Source organism: Gorilla gorilla, chromosome 1, assembly GCF_029281585.2.
Source record: "Gorilla gorilla gorilla isolate KB3781 chromosome 1, NHGRI_mGorGor1-v2.1_pri, whole genome shotgun sequence".
NCBI lineage: Eukaryota > Metazoa > Chordata > Mammalia > Primates > Hominidae > Gorilla > Gorilla gorilla.
Window position 1 is genome coordinate 239,298,980 of NC_073224.2, and position 22,897 is coordinate 239,321,876.

The 22,897-nt window shown below is 52.8% G+C and overlaps 1 protein-coding gene across 7 annotated transcripts in view; it reads left to right on the plus strand.

The window, feature by feature from the left end:
• Nucleotides 1–22,897, plus strand: part of CFAP74 (cilia and flagella associated protein 74) — an 84,220-nt gene that overhangs the window by 48,879 nt on the left and 12,444 nt on the right. For all 7 annotated transcript variants that reach the window (XM_055382619.2, XM_055382653.2, XM_055382656.2 and 4 more), the window contains exons 19-25: nt 7,035–7,099; nt 7,650–7,772; nt 9,806–9,927; nt 12,039–12,167; nt 13,817–13,904; nt 14,452–14,625; nt 15,224–15,357. In XM_055382619.2, coding sequence (XP_055238594.2) covers nt 7,035–7,099; nt 7,650–7,772; nt 9,806–9,927; nt 12,039–12,167; nt 13,817–13,904; nt 14,452–14,625; nt 15,224–15,357 — 835 coding nt within the window. The remainder of the gene's footprint in view (nt 1–7,034; nt 7,100–7,649; nt 7,773–9,805; nt 9,928–12,038; nt 12,168–13,816; nt 13,905–14,451; nt 14,626–15,223; nt 15,358–22,897) is intronic.

Genomic DNA, 22,897 nt, shown 5'->3' on the forward strand with positions numbered 1-22,897 from the left:
GCTCTTCATGCACCCAGATTCCAGCCCTCCTCCCTGAGGAATGTTGCAGGTGCTGCCTCCGAGTCTGTGGCTGGGCCTTCCTCTCCCTTTATGATGTCTTTTCTCAAATCAAAGTTCTTCAGTCCAGTCTTTGCATATTTACCAGTCATTTCTATTGGAATTTGTTTTTTATGATTTTTAGGCAATTTTTTTCTCCTCCAGGGTCATAAAGACATAGGACATCGCTTTTGTGTTGAGGTGTACGATCCACCTCAAATTCACTCCTGCTTGTGGTGGAAGTCAGGGCTGAGGCTCATTTCCCCTGGTGCGTGTTTGTGTATTCCACGGCACAAGTGGACTCTGCTATCCCATTCGATCCATTCGTTGTCCGTGTCAAAAATCAATTGACCATCCGGGCACAGTGGCTCATGCCTGTAATCCCAGAACTTTGGGAGGCCGAGGCAGGAGGATCACTTGAGGTCAAGAGTTTGAGACCAGCCTGGCCAACATGGTGAAACCCCATTTCTACTAAAAATACAAAAAATTAGCCAGGCGTGGTGGCGGGCGCCTGTAATCCCAGCTACTTGGGTGGCTGAGGCAAGAGAATTGCTTGAACCCAGGAGGCGGAGGTTGCAGTGAGCTGAGATCGCGCCATTGCACTCCAGCCTGGCCTATAAGAGTAAAATACCGTCTCAAAAAAAAAAAGCAAGTCAATTGACCATATAAGCATGAGCTTATATAGTTCTCGCCTCTTTTTTCTGATTAATTGATCCATTTAATTATTCTTATGCCAGAGCCATTGTCTTGGTTATCATGGACTCAGACAAAGCCTTGAAGCCAGGTGGTATAAGTCACCCAACTTTGTTCTTTTTTTTCCACAATATTTGCATTAGGGCCTCAGGATAGTTTAGGTCCTTTACATTTCCACATAAACTGTAGAATCAGCTTTTTTATTTCTACCAAAAAAGCATAGCATGAATCTGATTGGCATAGCATTGAATCTATAGATCAATTTGGGGAGAACTGACATCTTAACAGTATTGAGGCTGGGCGCAGCGGCTCACACCTGTAATACCAGCACTTCGGGAGGCCAAGGCAGGAGGATCGTTTGAGCTCAGGAGTTTGAGACCAGCCTGGGAAACATAGGGAGACTCCATCTCTACTAAAAGTTTTTTTTTAATTAGCCAGGTGTGGTGATGTGCCTCTGTAGTCCCAGCTACTTGGGCGACAAAGGCAGGAAGATGGCTTGAGCCGAGGAGGTCAAGGCTACAGTGAGCTGTGATTGCACCACTGCACTCAGCCTGGGCGACAGAGACCCTGTCTCTTAAAAAAAAAAAAAATTGAGTCTTGTAATTCATAACCATTATCTCCCCATTTAACTAGGTCTGTCTATCTGTCTTTCTTTCTTTCTTTCTTTCTTTTTCTTTCCTTCTTTCTCTCTTTCCCTCCCTTCCTTCCTTCCTTCCTTTTTTCTTTCTTTCTTTCTTATCAATGTGTTATACAGTTTTGGTCTGTTTATCCAGTCTGACAGTCTTTGACTTTCTTAGAACATTTAATCTATTTAAATGTGTTGTGATGATTGATATATTTGGATTCGTTTCTACCATCTTATTTTGTGCTTTACATTGGTCTTGCTTTTTTGTTTCTTTTCTTTTTTTTTAATTTTATACTCTAGCCTTTTATCCTCTTTCTTTATTTTCTTCTCTACTCATTACGATGGCCCCTGGCCTTTAAATTGGCCTCAGAACTGGAAACACCTTGGTCGGGCCCAGTGGCTGACGCCTGTAATCCCAGCACTTTGGGAGGCCGAGGCGGGTGGATCACCTGAGGTCAGGAGTTTGAGAAAACCCAGGGCAACAAGGTGAAACCCCATCTCTACTGAAAATACAAAAAATGAGCCAGGAATGGTGGCAGGCGCCTGTAGTCTCAGCTACTCCGGAGGCTGAGACAGGAGAATCTCTTGAAGCGGGGAGGCGGGGGTTGCAGTGAGCCATGTTTCTCATGGAATTCCCTGCGTGCTGAGCCAAAGCTGTGCTCTTCTGAGGGAGGCTGCCTGTGCGTTGGCCGCTCACCGACGCTCCTTCAGCCTGAACGGTATTCTCTGCAGTCTGCATGAGGCGGTTTGCATCACACAGGCTGGCCTCAAACTCCTGACCTCAAGTGATCCACTCATCTCAGCCTCCCAAAGTGCTAAGATTACAGGCGTGAGCCACTGCACCTGGCCATCAAGCAGATTTTCTATACTGTAGGAACTAACCATTGGAACACTTCACTAAAATGTGAATATCCCAGAACTAACTATGGATCAATGCAATTCCAAGCAAAATTCCAGGAAGATTTTTTAATGGAAATTGACAAGCTGATTATAATGTTTATATGGAAAACCAGAGGACCTAAAGTGACCAAAACAATTTTGAAAAAACAAATTTCAAGGACTTACACTATCTGATTTCAAGATTACTATGAAGTACAGTAACAAGACAGTGTGGTGTTGAACAGAGACAGAGACCCAACGGAACAAGAGAATCCAAAAATAGAGACACAATTATAGTCAACTGGTTTTGAACAGAGGTGCAAAGGTAATTGCTTGGAGAAAGAACAGTCTTTTCAACAAGTGAAGCCATAACAATTGGATAAACATAAGCCCCCTGATATAGTCTGGCTCTGTGTCCCCACCCAGGTTTCGTCTCAAATTGTAATCCCCACGTGTGGAGAGAGGAAAGTGATTGAATTATGGGAGAGGTTTTCCCCATGCTGTTCTCATAATAGCGAGTGAATTCTCATGAGATCTGATGATGTTATAAACATGCTCTCACCTCTCTCTCTCCTGCCGCTGTGTGAGACGTGCCTGCTTCCCCTTCCAACCATGACTGTAAGTTTCCTGAGGCCTTGTCAGCCAGGTGGAACTGTGAGTCAATTAAACCTCTTTCCTTTATAAATTACCCAGTCTCGGGCAGTTCTTTATAGCAGGGTGAAACAGACTAATACACCCCCTCCAGTTTAACTTTAATTCATTCCTCACACTGTAAACAAAAGTTACTCAAAATAGATGATGTACCTAAAAGTTAAGCCTAAAAATATAAAATTCCCCACCGAAAAAAACACAGGAGAGAATGTGTGGCCCTAGGTGAGGCAAAGGTTTTTCTTAGACATAACATTGAAACTATGGCCCCTGGTTTAAAAATTGTAAACTGGACTTCGCCAAAACCAAGAACATCTGCTTTTTGGAAGACGCTGTTAAGAGACTGCAGAGATAAGCCACAGGCTGGCGGAAAGCATTAGCAAATCACAAATCCGATAAAAAATTTGTGTCCAAAATATGTAATTTTCAAATCTCAATTGGAAAATAACCCAGTCAAAAAATGGGCAAAAGCCTAGGCGCGGTGGCTCACACCTGTAATCCCAGCACTTTGGGAGGCCGAGGTGAGCAGATCACCTGAGGTCAGGAGTTTGAGACCAGCCTGGCCAACATGGCGAAACCCCGTCTCTACTAAAACTACAAAACTTAGCTGGGCATGGCGGCAGACACCTGTAATCCCAGCTACTCGGGAGGCTGAGGCAGGAGAATCCCTTGAACCTGGGAGGCGGAGTTTGCAGTGAGCTGAGACCGCACCATTGCACTCCAGCCTGGGCAATGAGAGTGAATGAAACTCCATCTCAAAAAAAAAAAAAAAAAATGGGCAAAAGACCGAACAGATGCTTCACCAGAGAAGATACGTGCATGAGAAGGTCGCACATGAAAAGACGCTCAACATCATTAAACATGAGATGAAGAAAATGTAAATTAAAACCACAATGGGACGCCACTGCACACCTATAAGAACAGCTAAATTATAAACAAAGAACAAAAAGTTTAACAATAGCAGGTGCCGGTGAGGAGCGCTGGAATTCTAATGCTGCCCCTGGGGATGCAGAATGGCATGGCCACCAGCGAAACGCTCAGCAGCAAAGCCAGACACCCACCAAGGCCACTCCTAGGTATCCACCAAGAGAAGCGAAAACTTAAATTCCCACAAAAACCTGTATGTGAATGTTTGTAGAGAGCTTATTTGCAATTGGCAAAAACCAACAACTCTAATGTTCCACGCGTGGGGAGTGGATAGAGAAACCGTGGGGTCCCTGCCACACAGCACCGCTGAGCAGCAAACAGACATGAACCTTTGATAGGGGCAGTGCCGTGGACCAGTCTCAAATGCATCAAGCTAAGGGAAAGAACTCAGACGCAAAAGACTGTAAGCTCTGTGACTCCATTTTTGTGACATTCTAGAAAAAGAATATTTTGGCTAAAAAAAGGCAAAACTATAGAGACAAAATAGATCACTGGTTGCTGGGGCAGGGGAAGGGGTTGACTAGAAAGGGGCATGGGCGACGTGGGCATGGTGGGGCTATTCAGTGTCTTGATTGCTGTGATGAGTGTCCAACCACATGCATCTGTCAACACTTACAGAAAGTTCCACTAAGAAGAGTCCATTTTACTATATGCAACTTATTCCTTAAAAAAAAAAAAAAAATAGAAAAAAATCACTCACACAGAAACAACAGAAAGTACTGTGGTTGGCCGGGCACGGTGGCTTACACCTGTAATCCCAGCACGTTGGGAGGCCAAGCGGATCACTTGAGGTCAGGAGTTCAAGACCAGCCTGGGCAACATAGCAAAACCCCATCTCTACTAAAAATACAAAAAATTTGCCAGATGTCGTGGCACGCACCTGTAATCTCAGCTACTTGAGAGGCTGAGGCACTTGAATCACTTGAACCCAGGAGGCAGAGGTTGTGGTGAGCCGAGATCACGCCATTGCACTCCAGCCTGGGTGAAGGAGCAAGACTCTGTCGAAAGAAAGAAGGGAGGGAGGGAGGGAGGGAGGGGAAGGAAGGGAGGGAGGGAGGGAAGGAAGGGAAGAAAGGAAAGGAAGGAAGGAAAGGAGGGAGGGAGGAAGGAGGGAAAGGAAAGGAAGGAAGGAAGAAAAGGAGGGAGGGAGAGAAGGAGGGAAGGGGAAGGAAGGGAATGAAGGAAAGAAGGAAGGAAAGGGAGGGAAGGAGGAAGGAAGGAAAGGAAGGGAGTAAGGGAGGGGAAGAAAGGGAGGGAGAGAGAGAAGGAAGGAAGGGGGAGGGAAGGAAGGAAGGGAGTAAGGGAGGGAAAGGAAGGAAGGAAAGGAAGGGAGGGAGGGAAAGGGAAGGAAAGAAGGGAGGGAAAGAGGAAGGAAGGAAAGGGAAGGAAGGAAGGGAAGGAGGGAGGGAGGGAAGGAAGGAATTGCAGCAATCTCGCATGGTTCAGACATGGGTATTATCAGACATCAAATATCAAATAAGGATGCTTAATACATTGAAAAGTACTACATGGTGAGACCCCATCTCTACAAAGAAGAAAATTTAGCCAGGCGTGGTGACATGCATCTGTAGTCCCAGCTACTCAGGATGCTGAGCCGGGAGGATCGCTTGAGCCTGGGAAGTTGAGGCTGCAGTGAGCTGTGATCACACCACTGCACTGCAGCCTGGGTGACAGAGTGAGACCCTGCTAAAAAAAAAAAAAACAAGAAGAAAGAAAAGAAAAGAGTAGAATAAGGAGGCCAGGCCATGGTAGCACATGCCTATAATCCCAATACTTTGGAGGGCCAACGCAGGAGGATCGCTTAAGCCCAGATGTTTGCGATCAGCCTGGGCAATATAACAAGACCCTGTCTCTACCAATATACATATATATATATGCCAAGCATGGCGGCATGCATCTGTGGTCACTTGAAACCAGGAGGCCGAGGCTGCAGGGTGCAGTGATCGCACCACTGCACTCCAGCCTGGGCAACAGAGTGAGACCTCATCTCTAAAAACCAAAAAGCTGCTGGCCCCAGAATCTGACCACCTGGGCTCAGGTCCAGGTTCTTGTTGCCGTGGTGACTCCTGAGGCAGCCGCACCCCTTCCACTTTCAGAACCGGGGACCCTTGGCCGGGCACAGTGGCTCACGCCTGTAATCCCAGCACTTTGAGAGGCCAAGGCGGGCGGATCACAAGGTCAGGAGTTCGAGACCAGTCTGGCCAATATGGTGAAACCCCCGTCTCTACTAAAAATACAAAAATTAGCCAGGCATAATGGCAGGTGTGTGTAATCCCAGCTACTCGGAAGGCTGAGGCAGGAGAATTACTTGAACCTGGGAGGCAGAAGTTGCAGTGAGTCAAGATCACACCATTGTACTCCAGCCTGGATGACAGACCGAGACTCCGTCTAAAAGAAAAAAAAAGAACAGGGGTCCCTGCGGCCTTTACAACTCCAGACCCCAGAAATGATGTGCATGGTGCTTCAAAGTCGTCACCTGGCTCCTGAAGAGCTCTGCCGTCCAGACGCTGAGCCCAGGGCAGGCTCTGGCAAGCCCATGGGGGCTCCCCACAGTGACCTGGCCTGGCTGGCGGCCCAGCTGCTCTGACCTGACCGGGCAGCGCGACAGAGGCCAAAGGAGAACGCCAACCTGCGTGTGGCCTCTCGAATTGCGTCTGTTCAGGTGCAAAGTCAACAAAAAGTCCTGCTCAGACTTGCAAGGAAACAGCTCTGCTACCCGGGGCCTTGCTGCTGACCAACTGCCGGCTGGTGCCCCCAGAACCCAGTGGCAGATGGAAAGCAGGAGCCTGCCACAGGGAAGTGATGACTCAAACATGCCAGTAGCAGGTACCCGTAGGGAACAGTACGCTACAGCTATGGGAAGTTAGGTTACCAGATATGATGGTAAGAGAAGAAACATCCCCAAAAGATGACATTGTTTTAGAATTTTCTGGACTTAGCTGTCCTTCCCACTCCAGCCTCTAATACCCTCGCCCTGGGCCGACAGGTCGTGAGAAAATGGGGGTCTTTGGGAAAGGGCTTCCAAAGCCCTCCGGGCACGGTGGGGACTGGCTGCACCCTCTCTGGGCCTGGGTCCCCCAAGGGGCCACACGGGTGGCTCCACTATGTTCAGAAAGGACAGAGCCCAGGATATGGGTTTGGAGGTGGTGACCACGTCCCAAGGGGGCCTGGGCCACACTGCCTCCACCCTGCCAACCCTCACCTCTGGATCCCCCTTCTCTTCCAGAACCAGAGAGATTAACCACAGTGATACCTCCCAGCGAAGAGCAGACGGAGATCACGCTGGGGGAGGTCAGCCAGCTCAGGCCCTAAAATAGCTGCCACGATCCAAGACACCGTCCACCTTCCCCCAGCCCCAGCTGCACCCCAACCCACTGGCCCTCGCCGCCAGGTGGCCCTTGCGTTTGACCAGAGACAGGCCAGACTTTGTCCACCAGGGACTTGCAGCCTCCAGGCCTCTTGTAATCTCAGCTGGCATGGGGCCACCGCCTCCGGCTGTGCAGGACCCAAGCCACAGATTGTTTCCCGGGTGTGGGGCACTGGGTGAAACTTGGGGTGGAGGCTGGCCGTGGCCTCCCTGGCCGGGACACGGCCGTGAGCTCATGAGCAGGGGGAGGATGTGGAGGAGTTCAGGCTGCCTCCAACTCCGCTGGCTGGGATCCCACGACAGTAAGTTCTCCAAGGCCTGGGCCAGGCCCAGGACATCTGTGGCCAAGTGGCCACCCAGGGACACGGGTCCCGCCACCTTCCATCCTTGCAGCAACATGCCATTGTGAGGGTTGGGAAGGGATCTTAAAAGCCATGAAGCCTGGCAGACCCCATGGCATCTCTTCCTGTGCAGGTAACAGAAGGGGAAATTGGCCCCTTCAGCTCCATCAAGGTGCCCATCATCTTCACCCCGGTCATCCCAGGCGACGTCCAAGCCAGGTTCAAAGTCACGTTTAAGAACCCCCAGTGCCCCACGGTAAGTATTCCTGCTGCCACGCCACGCACACACCCTGGCCCCTGCCTCCACAGCCTTATGCGGCAGCTGCCCTTGGCCACAAGGTCGCCATTTGCCCACGCAGGGATGGCCAGTTGGTGGCACGGATGGTTGGCATCACAGTTTACAACACACGCACGCACACGAGTGTGCACACACGCACACTGGCATACACAGGCAGGCATGCTGTGAGCACACACACGCATGCCCATGCAAAAACATGCATGTATACACATGCACGCATGCACACACACAGAGCCCACACACGTATACACGCACACACGCAGTCCCACATACATGCACACACGCAGAGCCCCAACAGACACGTCCACATGCACACACGCAGAGCCCCCGCACACACGTGCACACATGCAGAGCCCTCACGCACACGCACAAACGCACATACACAGAGCCCACACACACACGTGCACACATGCAGAGTCCTCACACACGCACACACATGCACACACGCAAAGCCCACACACACATGTACACACGCAGAGCCCCCGCACACACGTGCACACACGCAGAGCCCCTGCACACACATGCACACATGCAGAGTCCACACACACACGTGCACACATGCAGTCCTCAAATACATGCACACACGCAGAGCCTTTGTTCTTTTTTCTTTTTTTTTTGAGTTAGGGTCTCGTTCTGTCACCCAGGCTGGAATGCAGTGGCAGGACCACAGCTCACTTCAGCCTCTAACCCCTGGGCTCAAGTGATCCTCCTGCCTCAACCTCTCGAGTAGCTGGGATTACAGGTGCGTGCCACCACACCCAGCTAACTTTTGTATTTTTCATACAGATTGGGTTTCACTGGGTTGGCCAGGCTGGTCTCGAACTCCTGACCTCAAGCGATCCGCCCGCCTCGGCCTCCCAAAGTGCTGGGATTACAGGAGTGAGCCACCGTGCCCAGCCCCAAGTGACAACTTTCTACGTTTAAACATTTCTCTGCACCCCCTATGCACCGCATGGTCTGGGGCGGTTGCCTGTCCCAGGTTGAGGCTCCTGGCATCCTCGACAGTGTTCAGAGTCCTCGGCTCACCTCACAGCACCAGGACAGTACCACTGCCTAGGCGGCTTCGTGCTGGGCTGCTGCACTTCCCCAGCCCAGGGCTTGCTGGCCCTCCCAAAACCTCACTCATACTCTCTAACCTCCTGAGGCCCCAGGAGTCAGTGCTTGGGGAGAAGCAGATCTCACTGTCTTGGCTCACTGCAACCTCTGCCTCCCAGGTTCAAGCGATTCTCCTACCTCAGCCTCCCACGTAGCTGGGACCACAGGCACACACCACCATGCCTGGCTAAGTTTTGTATTTTTTGTAGAGACGGGGGTCTCACCACGCTGCCCAGGCTGGTCTCAAACTCCTGGGCTCAAGCATCCTCCCACCTGGGCCTCCAAAGTGCTGGAATTACAAGTGTGAGCCACTGTGCTCGGCCATAGAAAGGTTTTTTTAAACACCTAAATGTTAATGAGTATGAAGCTGACTGGTAGGTACTTGGTGATCCAGTATTCCGTTCTAGTAGTAGTTGAACATTTCGAAAATAAAAAGAATATTTGGCCGGGCGCAGTGGCTCACGCCTGTCATCCCTGCACTTTGGGAGGCCGAGGTGGGTGGATCCCTGAGGTCAGGAGTTCAAGACCATCCTGGCCAACGTGGCAAAACCCCATCTCTACTAAAAATACAAAAATTAGCCTGGCATGGTGGCGGGCGCCTGTAATCCCAGCTACTTGGGAGGCCGAGGCAGGAGAATTGCTTGAACGCGGGAGGCAGAGGTTGCAGTGAGCCGAGATCGCACTATTGCACTCCAGCCTGGGCGACAGAGCGAGACTCCGTCTCAAAAAAAAAGAACATTTTAAATGATACGATATGAAAAGTGCCACAGCCGTCCCAAAGAGTTAGAAAACTCAAGCCCATGAAACGTTCCTCCTGGGAGCTGTGTCAGTGCTCAGCAACATTGCCTGCTGGGCCCAAGGAACTCCTGTTGCTGAGCTCCTGTGTCCATATGCAGCTGCATTTCAGGGTCGTGGGCGTGGCCATCGACGTGCCGGTCTGGGTGCCGAAGCCCAGCGTGGACCTGAAGATCTGCATGTATGACCGGCTCTACCAGGACTCTGTGCTCGTGCACACGCGGTGAGCCCCCTCCTGTCCACGCACACGGGGTGACCCACGCACACGGGGTGAGCCGCTGCCTGCCTGTGCACACGCGGTGAGCCCCCCAGTGGCCAGTGGGGACATGGCACCTGGGGCTGCCACGGCTGCTGTCCAGGCCCTGAACGGCATCCTTGTGTGGCAAGGAGGGGGCTTAGCAGATGTGGTTTGGGAGAGGGACCTTGGTGGGGGGTGATCCAGGATCATCTGGGAGGCGCCAGTGTCTTCACGGGAGGCGTCACAGGGAGGCAGGAGGGTCAGAGTCAGGCCGATTTGAAGACACCGCACTGTTGGCTTCCAAGATGGAGGAAGGGCCCCGAGCCCGGGGACACTGCGGCTTCTAGAGGCTGTGAAAGGAGAGAAGAAACCTGTCCTGTAGAGCCACAAGGGCACAGCCCTGCCCGCACCTCGGCCTTAGCTCCGTCTTGGCTTCTGACCTCCAGGACGTGGAGAGAATGAATGTGCCTCTGTGTTGTGGGGCCCCTAAGCTTGGGGCAAATCCTTTCAGCAGCCACAGGAAACGCACTGCCCGCCTGGGCCCGGCCAGAGTCCTCAGCCCCTCGTGGACACAGGCAGGGTGAGCCTGGAGGAGGAAGCCTCCACTTGCAGGGTTTGGCGAGGGCTCCAGACATCAGAGCAAGCAGCCTGCCCTGAACAGCCACGCCGGTGGGAAAGCGCAGAGGGACGGCGAGGCTGGGCCTGCGGGGTTTCCATGACGGAGCCCCTGTGCCACCAGCACCAAGGAGCAGGGTGTGTGGACACAGAGGCCCCGGGCACCGGCCCCAGGCACAGCCACCTCTCCCCAGTGACCTGGGTAGGAACAGCTCCCGCGGCGCCTGCCCTCCTACTGTCGGACTCCTGTGGGCCCGGCATGGGCCGGGAACAGGCCGGGAACGTGCAGCCTGCGGTGACCCGGGAGCCAGCTGCGTGGGTTAGCGTGGCTGCGGTGGAGTCGGCTCAGCTCCGGCATCCGTCCTACTACAGCCTCTCAGTGGCCTTGGAAACTTGACAGATAAGGGCCCGGGCGTGTCTGTCGGGCATTGAGGGCTGAGTGGGGCTCAGCTCTGTGGATGGTCTCCGGCTATGGTTGTGTGTACCTCAGTGTAGCCGTGTGCTCGTTTGTATAGACTCTGGCCCCATAAGGGAACCGGAAGGCAGAGCAGCATCTGCCTGACGGGGAGGGCGCGGTCTCTGAGCACCTGGGCACCCGCCTCCCATGGGGCCCAGCAGTAGAAGTGCAGAGGCTGGCGTGCCCAGACGCACTGTGGGTGGCCTCTGGGTAGTGGTCAGAGGTCAGAGGCAGGTCTGTGATGGACGGAGATGAGGCTGCCACAGCATGGGTGACTGTCTCATGGAAGCACAGGAGGGAGGAGATTTCTCACTGCCACACCCTCTGGGTCCCCCCTCGTGGATTGCCCGGGGCAGCTGTGGCGGGGCGGCCACACCACTGTTTAGCAGAGGCTCAAAGACGGGGAGAGGAGGGAGGCTTCACTGTGGGAAAAGGGAGGCTCCAGGTGGTCCTGAGGAGGCCGTTGGCTTAAGGGAGCCGGAGGTAGGGACCAGACAGACGCAGGGCCTCCCAGGTGACTGGTGGGTACCTTGGCTCTCTCAGGCTCGTCTTGGGTTGGAGGCTGCTGTCATCACCGAGGCCTGTGGCCGTCCCAGGCCCCCCACGTGCCCTGTGCTTGAGCTGCAGGATGTGGGGACGCCCTGGGCAGGAGGCGGGCAGAGCCCTGGAGGGAGGGGTTCCACCCCTCATGTCCCCTCCAGGGCCCCACACCCAGGGGCTGCCTGGCAGGTGCTCTTCCCGGAAAGCATCTGGTTCCCGAGAGCCCATTAGGACCGCGCTTCCGTTTCGATGTGGTTATTTTTAAGAATTCTTCATCAGATTTCATTTCAGAAAAAACAGCCCTTACAAAGCAGGGCTTTGAGGACTCCGATTGTTGAGGTGCACGTGCATGGCTTGGCGTGGGTGGGCTCTGAGCACCTGTCGGGGGCTTGGATGCTAGAAATGTTTTAATAACTCCAGGCATTGAGCGCACACAGAATCACGACTGTGGCGCCTGACGCAGTGCCCTCCGACACGCCCACAGGTCGAAAGCTGCCCTGCGCCTGAAGTTCGAGGTGTGCAAGGAGCTGAGGGCCCACCTGGAGCTCCTGCCCGAGACAGGCTACATCCAGGCACAGTCGTCCTACTCCGTGCAGCTCAAGTTCCTGCCGCGGTAGGTGCCAGGACGCCAAAGCCGGGACAGGAGGACGTGGGAGGTTGTGGGCTCCGAGGCGCTCCTCGCCACTGGCCACTCCTCTGTTCTCGTTGCTGCCGGGATCATCAGCCTCCAGGGATGTGTTCTGGGGCAGAGGCCATGACACTGGGGGGCAGTCACAGCCGGGTCTGTGGTCCGTTTTGGTTGCTTTTGTTTAAGATGTGAGCCGAGTTGAAGTTCATTTTTTTGTACAGAGGTTTCCAATTATTCCAGCCTCGTTGTTGGAAAGATTGGGAGGCTGCGTGTCTCCCATGCATGGCCGGTGGCTCTCATGGCCACTGAGGGTCTGCTACCTGCCGGGATGAGGTGGCCCAGGATAAGGCTCTGGCTTGCTACGGGTACTCTGCGGTCCGTGCACTCCCCCGATGTCTTCCCTGTCTTCATCCCTTTCCCAGTAACTCCCTGGGGTTCTGTTTCGAGCTCAGTGCACACCTGACATTTGCTCCTTTACCTGTGTCTTGAGGGTGTCCCTGTCACCCAGCCGTCCCTCGTCCAATCCTAGGCTCTTCCCAGGCCTGCTGGCTGCATCCCCTGGTCTCTGCTTTTGCCACGTGAACTTTGATTTCTGCGCTTGAACATTTGTTGTGCTTTGGAGACTGGACGTCCTGTGTCCGATCCCAGCCCCCCAGAGCTGCCCTCAGCATCCGGGCCGGGACCGAGGTCCAGACAAATGATGCTCAGTGGAGCTTCGTGGGGGAGGTGGGCACAGCAGGCACGGACCTGGTGGGACTAGGAGGGGAACAGGGCGGAGCTGAGCTTAAAATCGGCTGCTTCCTGGACTTGCCCCCGCCGGCCGCCTGTCACAGGGAGGCTGATGTTTTTCTTTCTTATTTTACTTCTCCTGATATTTCTTTCTTTCTTTCTTTCTTTCTTTCTTTCTTTCTTTCTTTCTTTCTTTCTTTTGAGACAGTCTCGCTGTGTCACCCAGGCTGGAGTGCAGTGGCGCTATCTCGGCTCACTGCAAGCTCCGCCTCCCGGGTTCACGCCATTCTCCTGCCTCAGCCTCCCGAGTAGCTGGGACTACAGGCGCCCGCACCACGCCCGGCTAATTTTTTGTATTTTTTAGTAGAGATGGGGTTTCACCGTGTTAGGCAGGATGGTCTCCATCTCCTGACCTCGTGCTCCGCCCGCCTCAGCCTCCCAAAGTGCTGGGATTACAGGCGTGAGCCACCACGCCCAGCCCTTTTCCTGATATTTCTTTAACAACATTAACTTATGTAATCAGAGATCAAACTCTGATTAAAGTGAAAATGCATTTTTAAAGGGCTTTTTAGGATTCCTTTACGATGCAAACTCCATATTAATTTGAAACATGACTTGAATTTATTCCTGTTTATTTAAACACAGCTTTTGAGCCACAGTCACTTGTGTTGCTCCTGGGAGTGACTGGCTACTTAGACACGCCAGAGCCCTCACGGGGCCACAGGGGCCACGTGCTCGCGGGTTCTGTGCGAGAGCAGGAGGGCGGTGCGATGCGTCTCCCAGCGCTGATGTTTCAGAGATGCCGTGGCTCTCACCGGCTGTAGAAGCACCGGTGACAGTGGGTCTTATTGTCATTTCACAAAGTGGAGAGAGGAAAGCACATTCGCCTCGTCTGCCTCTTTCAGACACTCCCTCCCGGAGGACGCGGGGCGGTATTTTGACAAGGAGACCCAAGTCCTGGAGGCCCCGATGACCATATGGGTTGCCGACCAGGTCTGTGTTGGGGCACTTCCCAACGATGCTGGGCGCTCCTGGGGAGCAGGGGCTTTCCTGGGAGGCCAGGCCCAGCACCCGGCCGAGGGCCCCCAAAAGGGCTCATCCTCACTTGCCTTCCAGGAGGCGTCTAGCAGCCAGAGGGGCTTGCCTGCTGGGAGGGTGCTCATGGGCCAGAGAGAGGCCTCCGAGGCCCATCCAGGCCAGCAGGGCTGTGTCCCAGGCACCTGCACCTGCATGTGCACACGAGGGGTGCCCCACACACTCAGCTGCACACGTCTGTGCGCCCACGTGTGCCGCACACAGAGACACATGCACCCCACTCCACCTGCAGCGGGCTCTCAGCTGCCACCCACCCGCAGCTCCTCCCCGCCATGTCAGGGAGCGGTCACAGGGAAGTGGGTTTTATGAAAAGATGGCCTCGTCGTGTCCTGGAAACGGTGGGCCATGGCCACAAGGCAGCAGCAGTGGTTGCGCCTCAGAGTTTGGGGAGCACTTGGTAAGTCTCCGAGTGGCTGCGAGGGCGCCTGTGCCCTTTGTGCCTCAGAACAAGCCAGTGGGATTCACCGTGCATGCCATTGTCACCACCTCGGACCTGGAGCTCAGTCCCTCGGAGGTGGATTTTGGCTACTGCACCATCTATGAGGCCATCAGGACGGAAATCAGCCTCCACAACCACTCGCTCCTGCCCCAGGAGTTCGGGTTCGTCAGGCTTCCCAAGGTACCTCCTGCAGCCAGGCCTGGGACAAGAGGGGCGAGGCTGGGAAGTCCTGGGGACAGGATGCAGCGGCCACTGTTCCAGGGTCCCCACGCGTGGGCGTGTGGCCCAACTTCCGCCTCTCAGCTGCACCCCTCCACGCCTGGGCCTCCCCACCCTGCACACCAGCCCTGGGTGTGCAGCCCAACTTCTGCCTCGGTCCTGTGCACCTCCTGCGCTCCAGATCCCTCTCCCCGCTCTTCCTTCTGAAACTTTCCCCTGCTGGGGCCACACAAGGTAGCTGGGACGAGGCCCAAGCCTGGGCACCCCTCACCTTTCCCTGGGCTGCCCCGCCGCCAACACCGCCATCCTCCCTCTCTCTCCCCCCAGCACACACACATGCGCGTGCACACACATGCACATGCTCACAATTGCTCATGCACTCATACACATGCGCTCACACTCACACACTTGCTGACACACACTCGTTCACAGCGACACTCTCACCCTCACATTCGCTCACACACGATCACACTCATCTCTTACTCTCACACGGCCCTGCCGCACGTGTGTCCACGTGGTCTCCCCGTGACACGCCCTCAGAGCACTCTTCCATTTCCAGTTTGTGGACGTCCAGCCAAACGATGGGTTTGGGACGATCCTGCCCCTGGAAACGCTGCAGTTCTGTGTGATCTTCCAGCCCACCAAGGCCGAGGAACACAGATTCCAACTGACCTGCAAGTCTGAGATCAACCGGTGAGCCTGCCAGGGAGAGGGGACGCAGGGGGCCTGGAGTGCCCGCTCAGGAGGGGCCGCCCTTCCCAGCTCCACCACATCCCCGCCCCTGACCCCACCTGCCTGGCTGACCACAGGGCTGGGCTGGGCAGCACTGCCGGCCGGCAGGAACCTCAAACCTGGGTGCAGACAGGCCTGGGACCCAGGCAGCCTTGAGTTCTGGGCCCGCTCAGACGTGTGTGTGTGTGTGTGTGTGTGTGTGTCATGGGTGTGTATGTATATGAGCATGTGTGTGAGGACAGGCGAGTGTGCCTGTGTGTGTATGAACGTGTGTGCGCATACAGACGTATCACTGTAGGAGCAGGTGTGAGTGCATATGGGTGTGTGTGTGAGTGCATGTTTGTCAGTGTGAGACTGTGTGAGCCTGCGGGAGTGTGAGTGCAGGTATGTGAGTGTATGGGGGGGTGAGTGCCTATGTGAGTACACGTATGTGGGTGTGTGAGCTTGCATGTGAGTGAGCGTGTGTGTGTGTATGAGAGTGCCTTGTGTGTGAGTGCATGTGGGTGTGTAAGGTTGTGAGTGCATGTATGTGTGAGCATGTGACTGAATGTGAGTGCTTGTATGTGTGAGTGCTTGAGTGTGCGACCATGCGTGAGTGCATGTGTGTACATGTGTATGAGTGCGTTTATGTGAGACTGTGTGCGTGCGTGTGTGTATACACGCGTGCCGTGCAGGGCACCCCTCTGGACACAGGTGGGTGGACCTGTGTCCAGAGGTGGACCTGGTGTAAATCCCTGCGTGCTCTGAGGTCTTGTGCGACCAGCCAGTCTCTGCACCTCCCTGAGCCTGAGGGCGGGATAAGGAAATGGTGGAGAGGGAGAGATGAAACTGGACCCCAGTTGGTGGCTGGTGGTCCTGCGTGGGTTCTTGTTGCTGCTGGGACTGTCAGTCTCCAGGGATGTGTTCTGGGGCAGAGGCCAAGACACTGGGGGGCAGTCACAGCGGGGTCTGTGGTCCGTTTTGATCGCTTTTGTTTCAGATGTGAGCCGAGTTGAGGTTCATTTTTTTGCACAGAGGTTTCCAATTATTCCAGCCTCGTTGTTGAAAAGATTCCATTCTGCCCTGAGTTCCTCTGTGCCTTCATCAAACAATCGCCCACATTTGGGTCCTACTGACCTGGGCCACTGGGGCCTCTCTCCATCTCTGTGGTCCTTGGAATGTATTTACTGAAGACGCCAGGTGCGTTTGTTCTGTGGAGCTGCCACAGGTGCGGTGCTGTCTCGTGGTGTCAGTTCACATGTTCCTCTGTTCTGTGTTGCGGGTTCATGGGCAGCAGCACCTCTGGGCTAGTCAGGCAGCCAGACCACTTCAAAAGCCACGCTGGCTCCTTCCCCAGGGCGCATTAACGCCCCGTCGCCTCTCCCTCAGCCGCCTTTGGTGCCCAGTGCTTTGCACGTTCCATCCGTAATCACGGCCATGTTGCAGTTTCCAACCCTGTATCACTTTCTGAACTCTTTGAGGCACACGTGGAGTCCTTAGGCTGCTGCCTTTGATTCCTTCCTAACATGCTTCCCAGTTTGCTTCGCCGTTTACACAAATTCCACTCCTCATTCTCTCTCGTCTTGTAACAATGTCACCTGTGATTCGACCATTTTCTACTGCTCATTTTCAAGTGCAATTATTTGTTTCTGAACTTTTACATTTTAATTTTTTTTTTTTTTGAGACAGGGTCTTGCTCTGTCACCCAGGCTTGAATGCAAGGGGTGCAATCACGGCTCACTGCAGCCTCCACCTCCCGGGTTCAAGCGATCCTCCCACCTCAGCCTCCTGAGTGTGGCTAGGACTACAGGAACACGCCACCATGCCTGGCTAACTTTTATATTTTTTGTAGAGACGGGGTCTCATTATGTTGCCCAAGCTGGTCTTGAATTCATAGCCTCAAGTGATCCTCCCGCTTCAGCCTCCCAACGTGCTGGGATGACAGGCGTGAGCCACTGTGCCCGGCTCTCCTGCTCACTCTCAGAAGGGAGCCCAGTTCGGAGAGCTTTTATGTTTTCTTTTCTTTTTTTTTTTTTCTTATTTTTCTTGAGATGGAGTCTCGCTCTCTCGCCAGGCTGGAGTGCAGTGGCATGATCTCGGCTCACTGCAACCTTCGCTTCCTGGGTTCAAGCGATTCTCCTGCCTCAGCCTCCCGAGTAGCTGGGACTATAGGTGTGCACCACCACGCCCAGCTAATTTTTGTATTTTTAGTAGAGACAGGGTTTCACCATGTTAGACAGGATGGTCTCGATCTCTTGACCTCGTGGTCCACCCGCCTAAGCCTCCCAAAGTGCTGGGATTACAGGTGTGAGCCACCGCACCCGGCCTCAGATCAGAGAGCTTTTCTTTTCTTTTTTTTTTTTTTTTGAGACGGAGCGTCGCTCTTGTTGCCCAGGCTGGAGTGCAATGGTGCAATCTCGGCTCACCACAACCTCTGCCTCCCAGGTTCAAGCAATTCTCCTGCCTCAGCCTCCTGAGTAGCTGGGATTACAGGCATACGCCACCACGCCCAGATAATTTTGTATTTTTAGTAGTGACAGGGTTTCTCCACGTTGGTCAGGCTGGTTTCAAAGTCCTGACCTCAGGTGATCTGCCTGCCTCGGCCTCCCAAAGTGCTGGGATTACAGGCATGAGCCACCACACCTGGCCTCTCAGAGAGCTTTTCTAACTCCATGGCTCCAGAGCCCCCTGCAGTTCGTGTGTGTGTGTGTGTGTGTGTGTGTGTGTGTGTGTAGTGCTGAAAAAAAAAGGTCCCAACTTTCTTAGCTCTGCGTCCTCTGCTTTCTTCTTCCCTTCCATTTTCAGATAACCCACAAACTCAGCCAACATCATGTACCCTCCACCCAAAATAGAGATCTCAGACTTCTATCCTACTTGCCTCTGATTTCTCTTTGTTGTTACAGAAACAAACATTCTCCCTCAAGTCGGAGCTGGCTTTGTTCTCCCTCCCTCCCCGGAGCCCGTCACTGTCAGGAATGCCAGGGGTCACACTTTCATTACATACCTGTGTACCTATAACCTAACACACACATGTACACACGTGTGTACCCACAACCTAACGCAGGTACACACGTGTGTACCCACAACCTAACGCAGGTACACACGTGTGTACCCACAACCTAACACCCACGTACACACGTGTGTACCCACAACCTAACACCCACGTACACACTTGTGTACCCACAGCCTAACACCCACGTACACACCTGTGTACCTACAACCTAACACACGTACATACCTGTGTACCTACAACCTAATACATACACATGTGTGTACCTACAACACACACGTACACACGTGTGTACCTACAACCTAACACATACACACGTGTGTACCCACAACATAACACACATACACACGTGTGTACCTATAACCTAACACACACACGTACACACGTGTGTACCTACAACCTAATACATACACACGTGTGTACCCACAACCTAACACCCACGTACACACATGTGTACCCACAACCTAACACCCACGTACACACGTGTGTACCCACAGCCTAACACCCACGTACACACGTGTGTACCCACAACCTAACACCCACGTACACACCTGTGTACCCACAGCCTAACACCCATGTACACACGTGTGTACCCACAGCCTAACACACGTGCACACGTGTGTACCCACAGCCTAACACCCACGTACACACGTGTGTACCCACAGCCTAACACCCACGTACACACGTGTGTACCCACAGCCTAACACCCACGTACACACCTGTGTACCCACAGCCTAACACCCACGTACACACCTGTGTACCCACAGCCTAACACCCACGTACACACCTGTGTACCCACAGCCTAACACCCACGTACACACCTGTGTACCTACAACCTAACACCCACATACACACGTGTGTACCCACAACATACATACACACGTGTGTACCTACAACCTAACACACGTACACGTGTGTACCTACAACCTAACACACACGTACACACGTGTGTACCTATAACCTAACACTCACACATACACACACTTCTACACTTGCACAGATGTAGGGTGACCACCATGCTGCTGTACCCAGTACTGAGGGGCTTCTCAGGCCACAGGACTTTGAGTGCTGAAACTAGGAGAGCCCCATGCAGACCGGGACCTCATGCCGGTGGCCTCAGACCCCCGCTGCTGGTCTGGATTTTGCTTGTCTCCCCTCGGCCTGGGTATTTTTGTGACTGATCCTCATGGGCACCACCAAAGGCTCCATGTTGGACCCATCAGGTTTGAGGCCTGCGGGCTGTCAGAGCAGCACCTCGTGGGAAGCTTCTAGTTCTAAACGCAGATATTAGAAAAGAGGGTGTGAAAATCAACCATCTAAGCTTCCTTTTCAAGAATTAGGAAAAGAACACAGGAAATTAAACCCAAAGAGAGTAGAAGAAAAGACATAATAAAGGTAAAAGTGGAAGTCAACGAAATAGAAATGCAATATTCAACAGAGAAAAACAACAAACTAAAAGTTCTTTCTTGTACAATTTAATAAAATTCATTACCCCCAGCAAGACCAATCAGGATAAAAAGAGAAAACACAAACCATCAATATCAGGAGCGAAAGGGAACATCACTACAGACCCTAACAAATATCAAAACGATAAGAAGAGAACATGATGAACAGCTTTACACCAGGGAACCTGACAATTTTGAGGAAATGGACAAATTCCTCAAAATACACAACTGACACAAGAAAAATATAGAAATACCTGAATGGTTGGGCCAGGAGCAGTGGCTCACGCCTGTAATCCAAGCACTTTGGGAGGCCAAGGTGGGCGGATCACCTGAGGTCAGGAGTTTGAGACCAGCCTGGCTAACATGGTGAAACCCTGTCTCTACTAAAAATGCAAAAATTAGCCAAGTAAGGTGGTGCACACCTGTAATCCCAGCTACTCTCCTGAAGCAGGAGAGTCGCTTGAACCCGGGAGGCAGAGCTTGCAGTGAGCCGAGATTGCACCACTGCGCTTAGCCTGGGCGACAGAGTGAGACTCCATCTCAAAAAAAAAAAAAAAAAAAGGTCGGGCGCGGTGGCTCCCGCATGTAATCCCAGCACTTTGGGAGGCCGAGCGAGGCGGGCAGATCACGAGGTCAGGAGATCAAGACCATCCTGCCTAACACGTTGAAACCCTGTCTCTACTAAAAATACAAAAAAATTAGCCGGGCATGGTGGCGGGCGCCTATAGTCCCAGCTACTCGGGAGGCTGAGGCAGGAGAATGGCGTGAACCCTGGAGATGGAGCTTGCAGTGAGCCGAGATCGCGCCACTGCACTCCAGCCTGGGTGACAGAGCAAGACCCCATCTCAAAAAAAAAAAAGGTCGGGCACAGTGTCTCACGCCTGTAATCCCAACACTTGAGGAGGCCAAGGCGGGCAGATCACGAGGTCAGGAGATCGAGACCATCCTGGCTAACACAGTGAAACACCGTCGCTACTAAAAATACAAAAAATTAGCCAGGTGTGGTGGTGGGTGCCTGTAGTCCCAGCTACTTGGGAGGCTGAGGCAGCAGAATCATTGAACCCGGGAGGCAGAGGTTGCAGTGAGCCGAGATCATGCCACTGCTCTCCAGCCTGGGCAACAGAGCAAGATCCTGTCTCAAAAAAAAAAAGAAAGAAAGAAAGAAAAAAATTGACTACTAATAATAATCAATAATATCTCCACTCAAAAATAATTTTAGTGAGTGCTGGGCGCCACGGCTGTAATCCCAGCACTTTGGGAGGCTGAAACAGGAGGATCACTTGAGTCCAGGAATTTGAGACCAGCCTGGGCAACACCCCATCACTACATTTTTCTTTTCTTTTTTTTTTTTTTGAGACAGAGTCTCGCTCTATCACCCAGGCTGGAGTGCGGTGGTGTGATCTTGGCTCACTGCAGGCTCCGTCTCCAGGATTCACGCCATTCTCCCGCCTCAGCCTCCCAAATAGCTGGGACTACAGGTGCCCACCACCACGCCTGGCTAATTTTTGTGTATTTTTAGTAGAGACGGGGTTTCACCATGTTAGCCAGGATGGTCTCAATCTCCTGACCTCGTGATCTGCCCGCCTCGGCCTCCCAAAGTGCTGGGATTACAAGCATGAGCCACCGCGCCCGGCCTACATTTTTCTAAGTTGTTTTTTTTTTGTTTTTTTTTTTTTTTTTTGAGACGAGAGTCTCACTCTGTCACCCAGACTGGAGTGCAGTGGGGCGATCTTGGCTCACCGCAACCTCTACCTCCTAGGTTCAAGCAATTCTCCTGCCTCAGCCTCCCAAGTAGCTGGGATTACAGGCACCGGCCACCACGCCCAGCTAATTTTTGCATTCTTTTCAGTAGAGATGGGGTTTCACCATGTTGGCCAGGCTGGTCTTGAACTCCTGACCTCAGGTGATCCACCCGCCTCGGCCTCCCAAAGTGCTGGGATTATAGGCGTGAGTCACCGCACCCAGACAATTTTTTTAAGAATTTTTTTTTTTTTTTTTTGAGACAGAGACAGAGTCTTTGCTCTGTCACCCAGGCTGGAGTGCAGTGGCACAATCTCGGCTCGCTGCAAGCTCCGCCTCCTGGGTTCACGCCATTCTCCTGCCTCAGCCTCCCAAGTAGCTGGGACTACAGGCACCCACCACCACACCCAGCTAATTTTTTGTATTTTTAGTAGCGACGGTGTTTCACTGTGTTAGCCAGGATGGTCTCGATCTCCTGACCTCGTGATCTGCCCGCTTCGGCCTCCTCAAGTGTTGGGATTACAGGCGTGAGACACTGTGCCCGACCTTTTTTTTTTTTTTATTGAGATGGGGTCTTGCTCTTTCACCCAGGCTAGAGTGCAGTGGTGTGATCTCAGCTCACTGCAAGCTCCGTCTCCAGGATTCACGCCATTCTCCTGCCTCAGCCTCCAGAGTAGCTGGGACTACAGGTGCCTGCCACTGCGCCTGGCTAATTTTTTTGTATTTTTAGTAGAGACGGGGTTTCACCGTGTTAGCCAGGATGGTCTCGATCTCCTGACCTCGTGATCCGCCCACCTCGGCCTCCCAAAGTTCTGGGATTACAAGTGTGAGCCACCATGCCAGCCTTTTTAAAGAATTTTTTAAAGCATTTAGAGCCTGTGGTCACAGGACATAAAAATATGCATTTGAATATTACAACATATGAATGAACACTTTCTGTTACCGACAAATGTGATAGGAGTATTGTCCTTTACAGCATAAAATATATACAATTAGGACAAAAATCAATGGGGAAAATACAGTGGAAATAGGCATTTGAGGAAAATATGAAATGTGAAGTTTCCAATGGTTAAAATAACCAGGTCCCGGCCTCTTTTTAATGGATGGCGGCAGGAATCAACTTGCCCATAATAGGCCTTGTGGACACCTGTGCTTCCATTTAGAGAAAGAGATCCGCTTTTAAAATGTCAATAAATATTTAACAAAATAAGCTAGAAATTTCCTTTGCAACTATCTAAACTTGTGATTAAATTTTTAGCTACCCAGGACACAGTGGCACGCATCTGTAGTCCCAGCTACTCGGGAGGCCGAGGCAGGAGGACCCCTT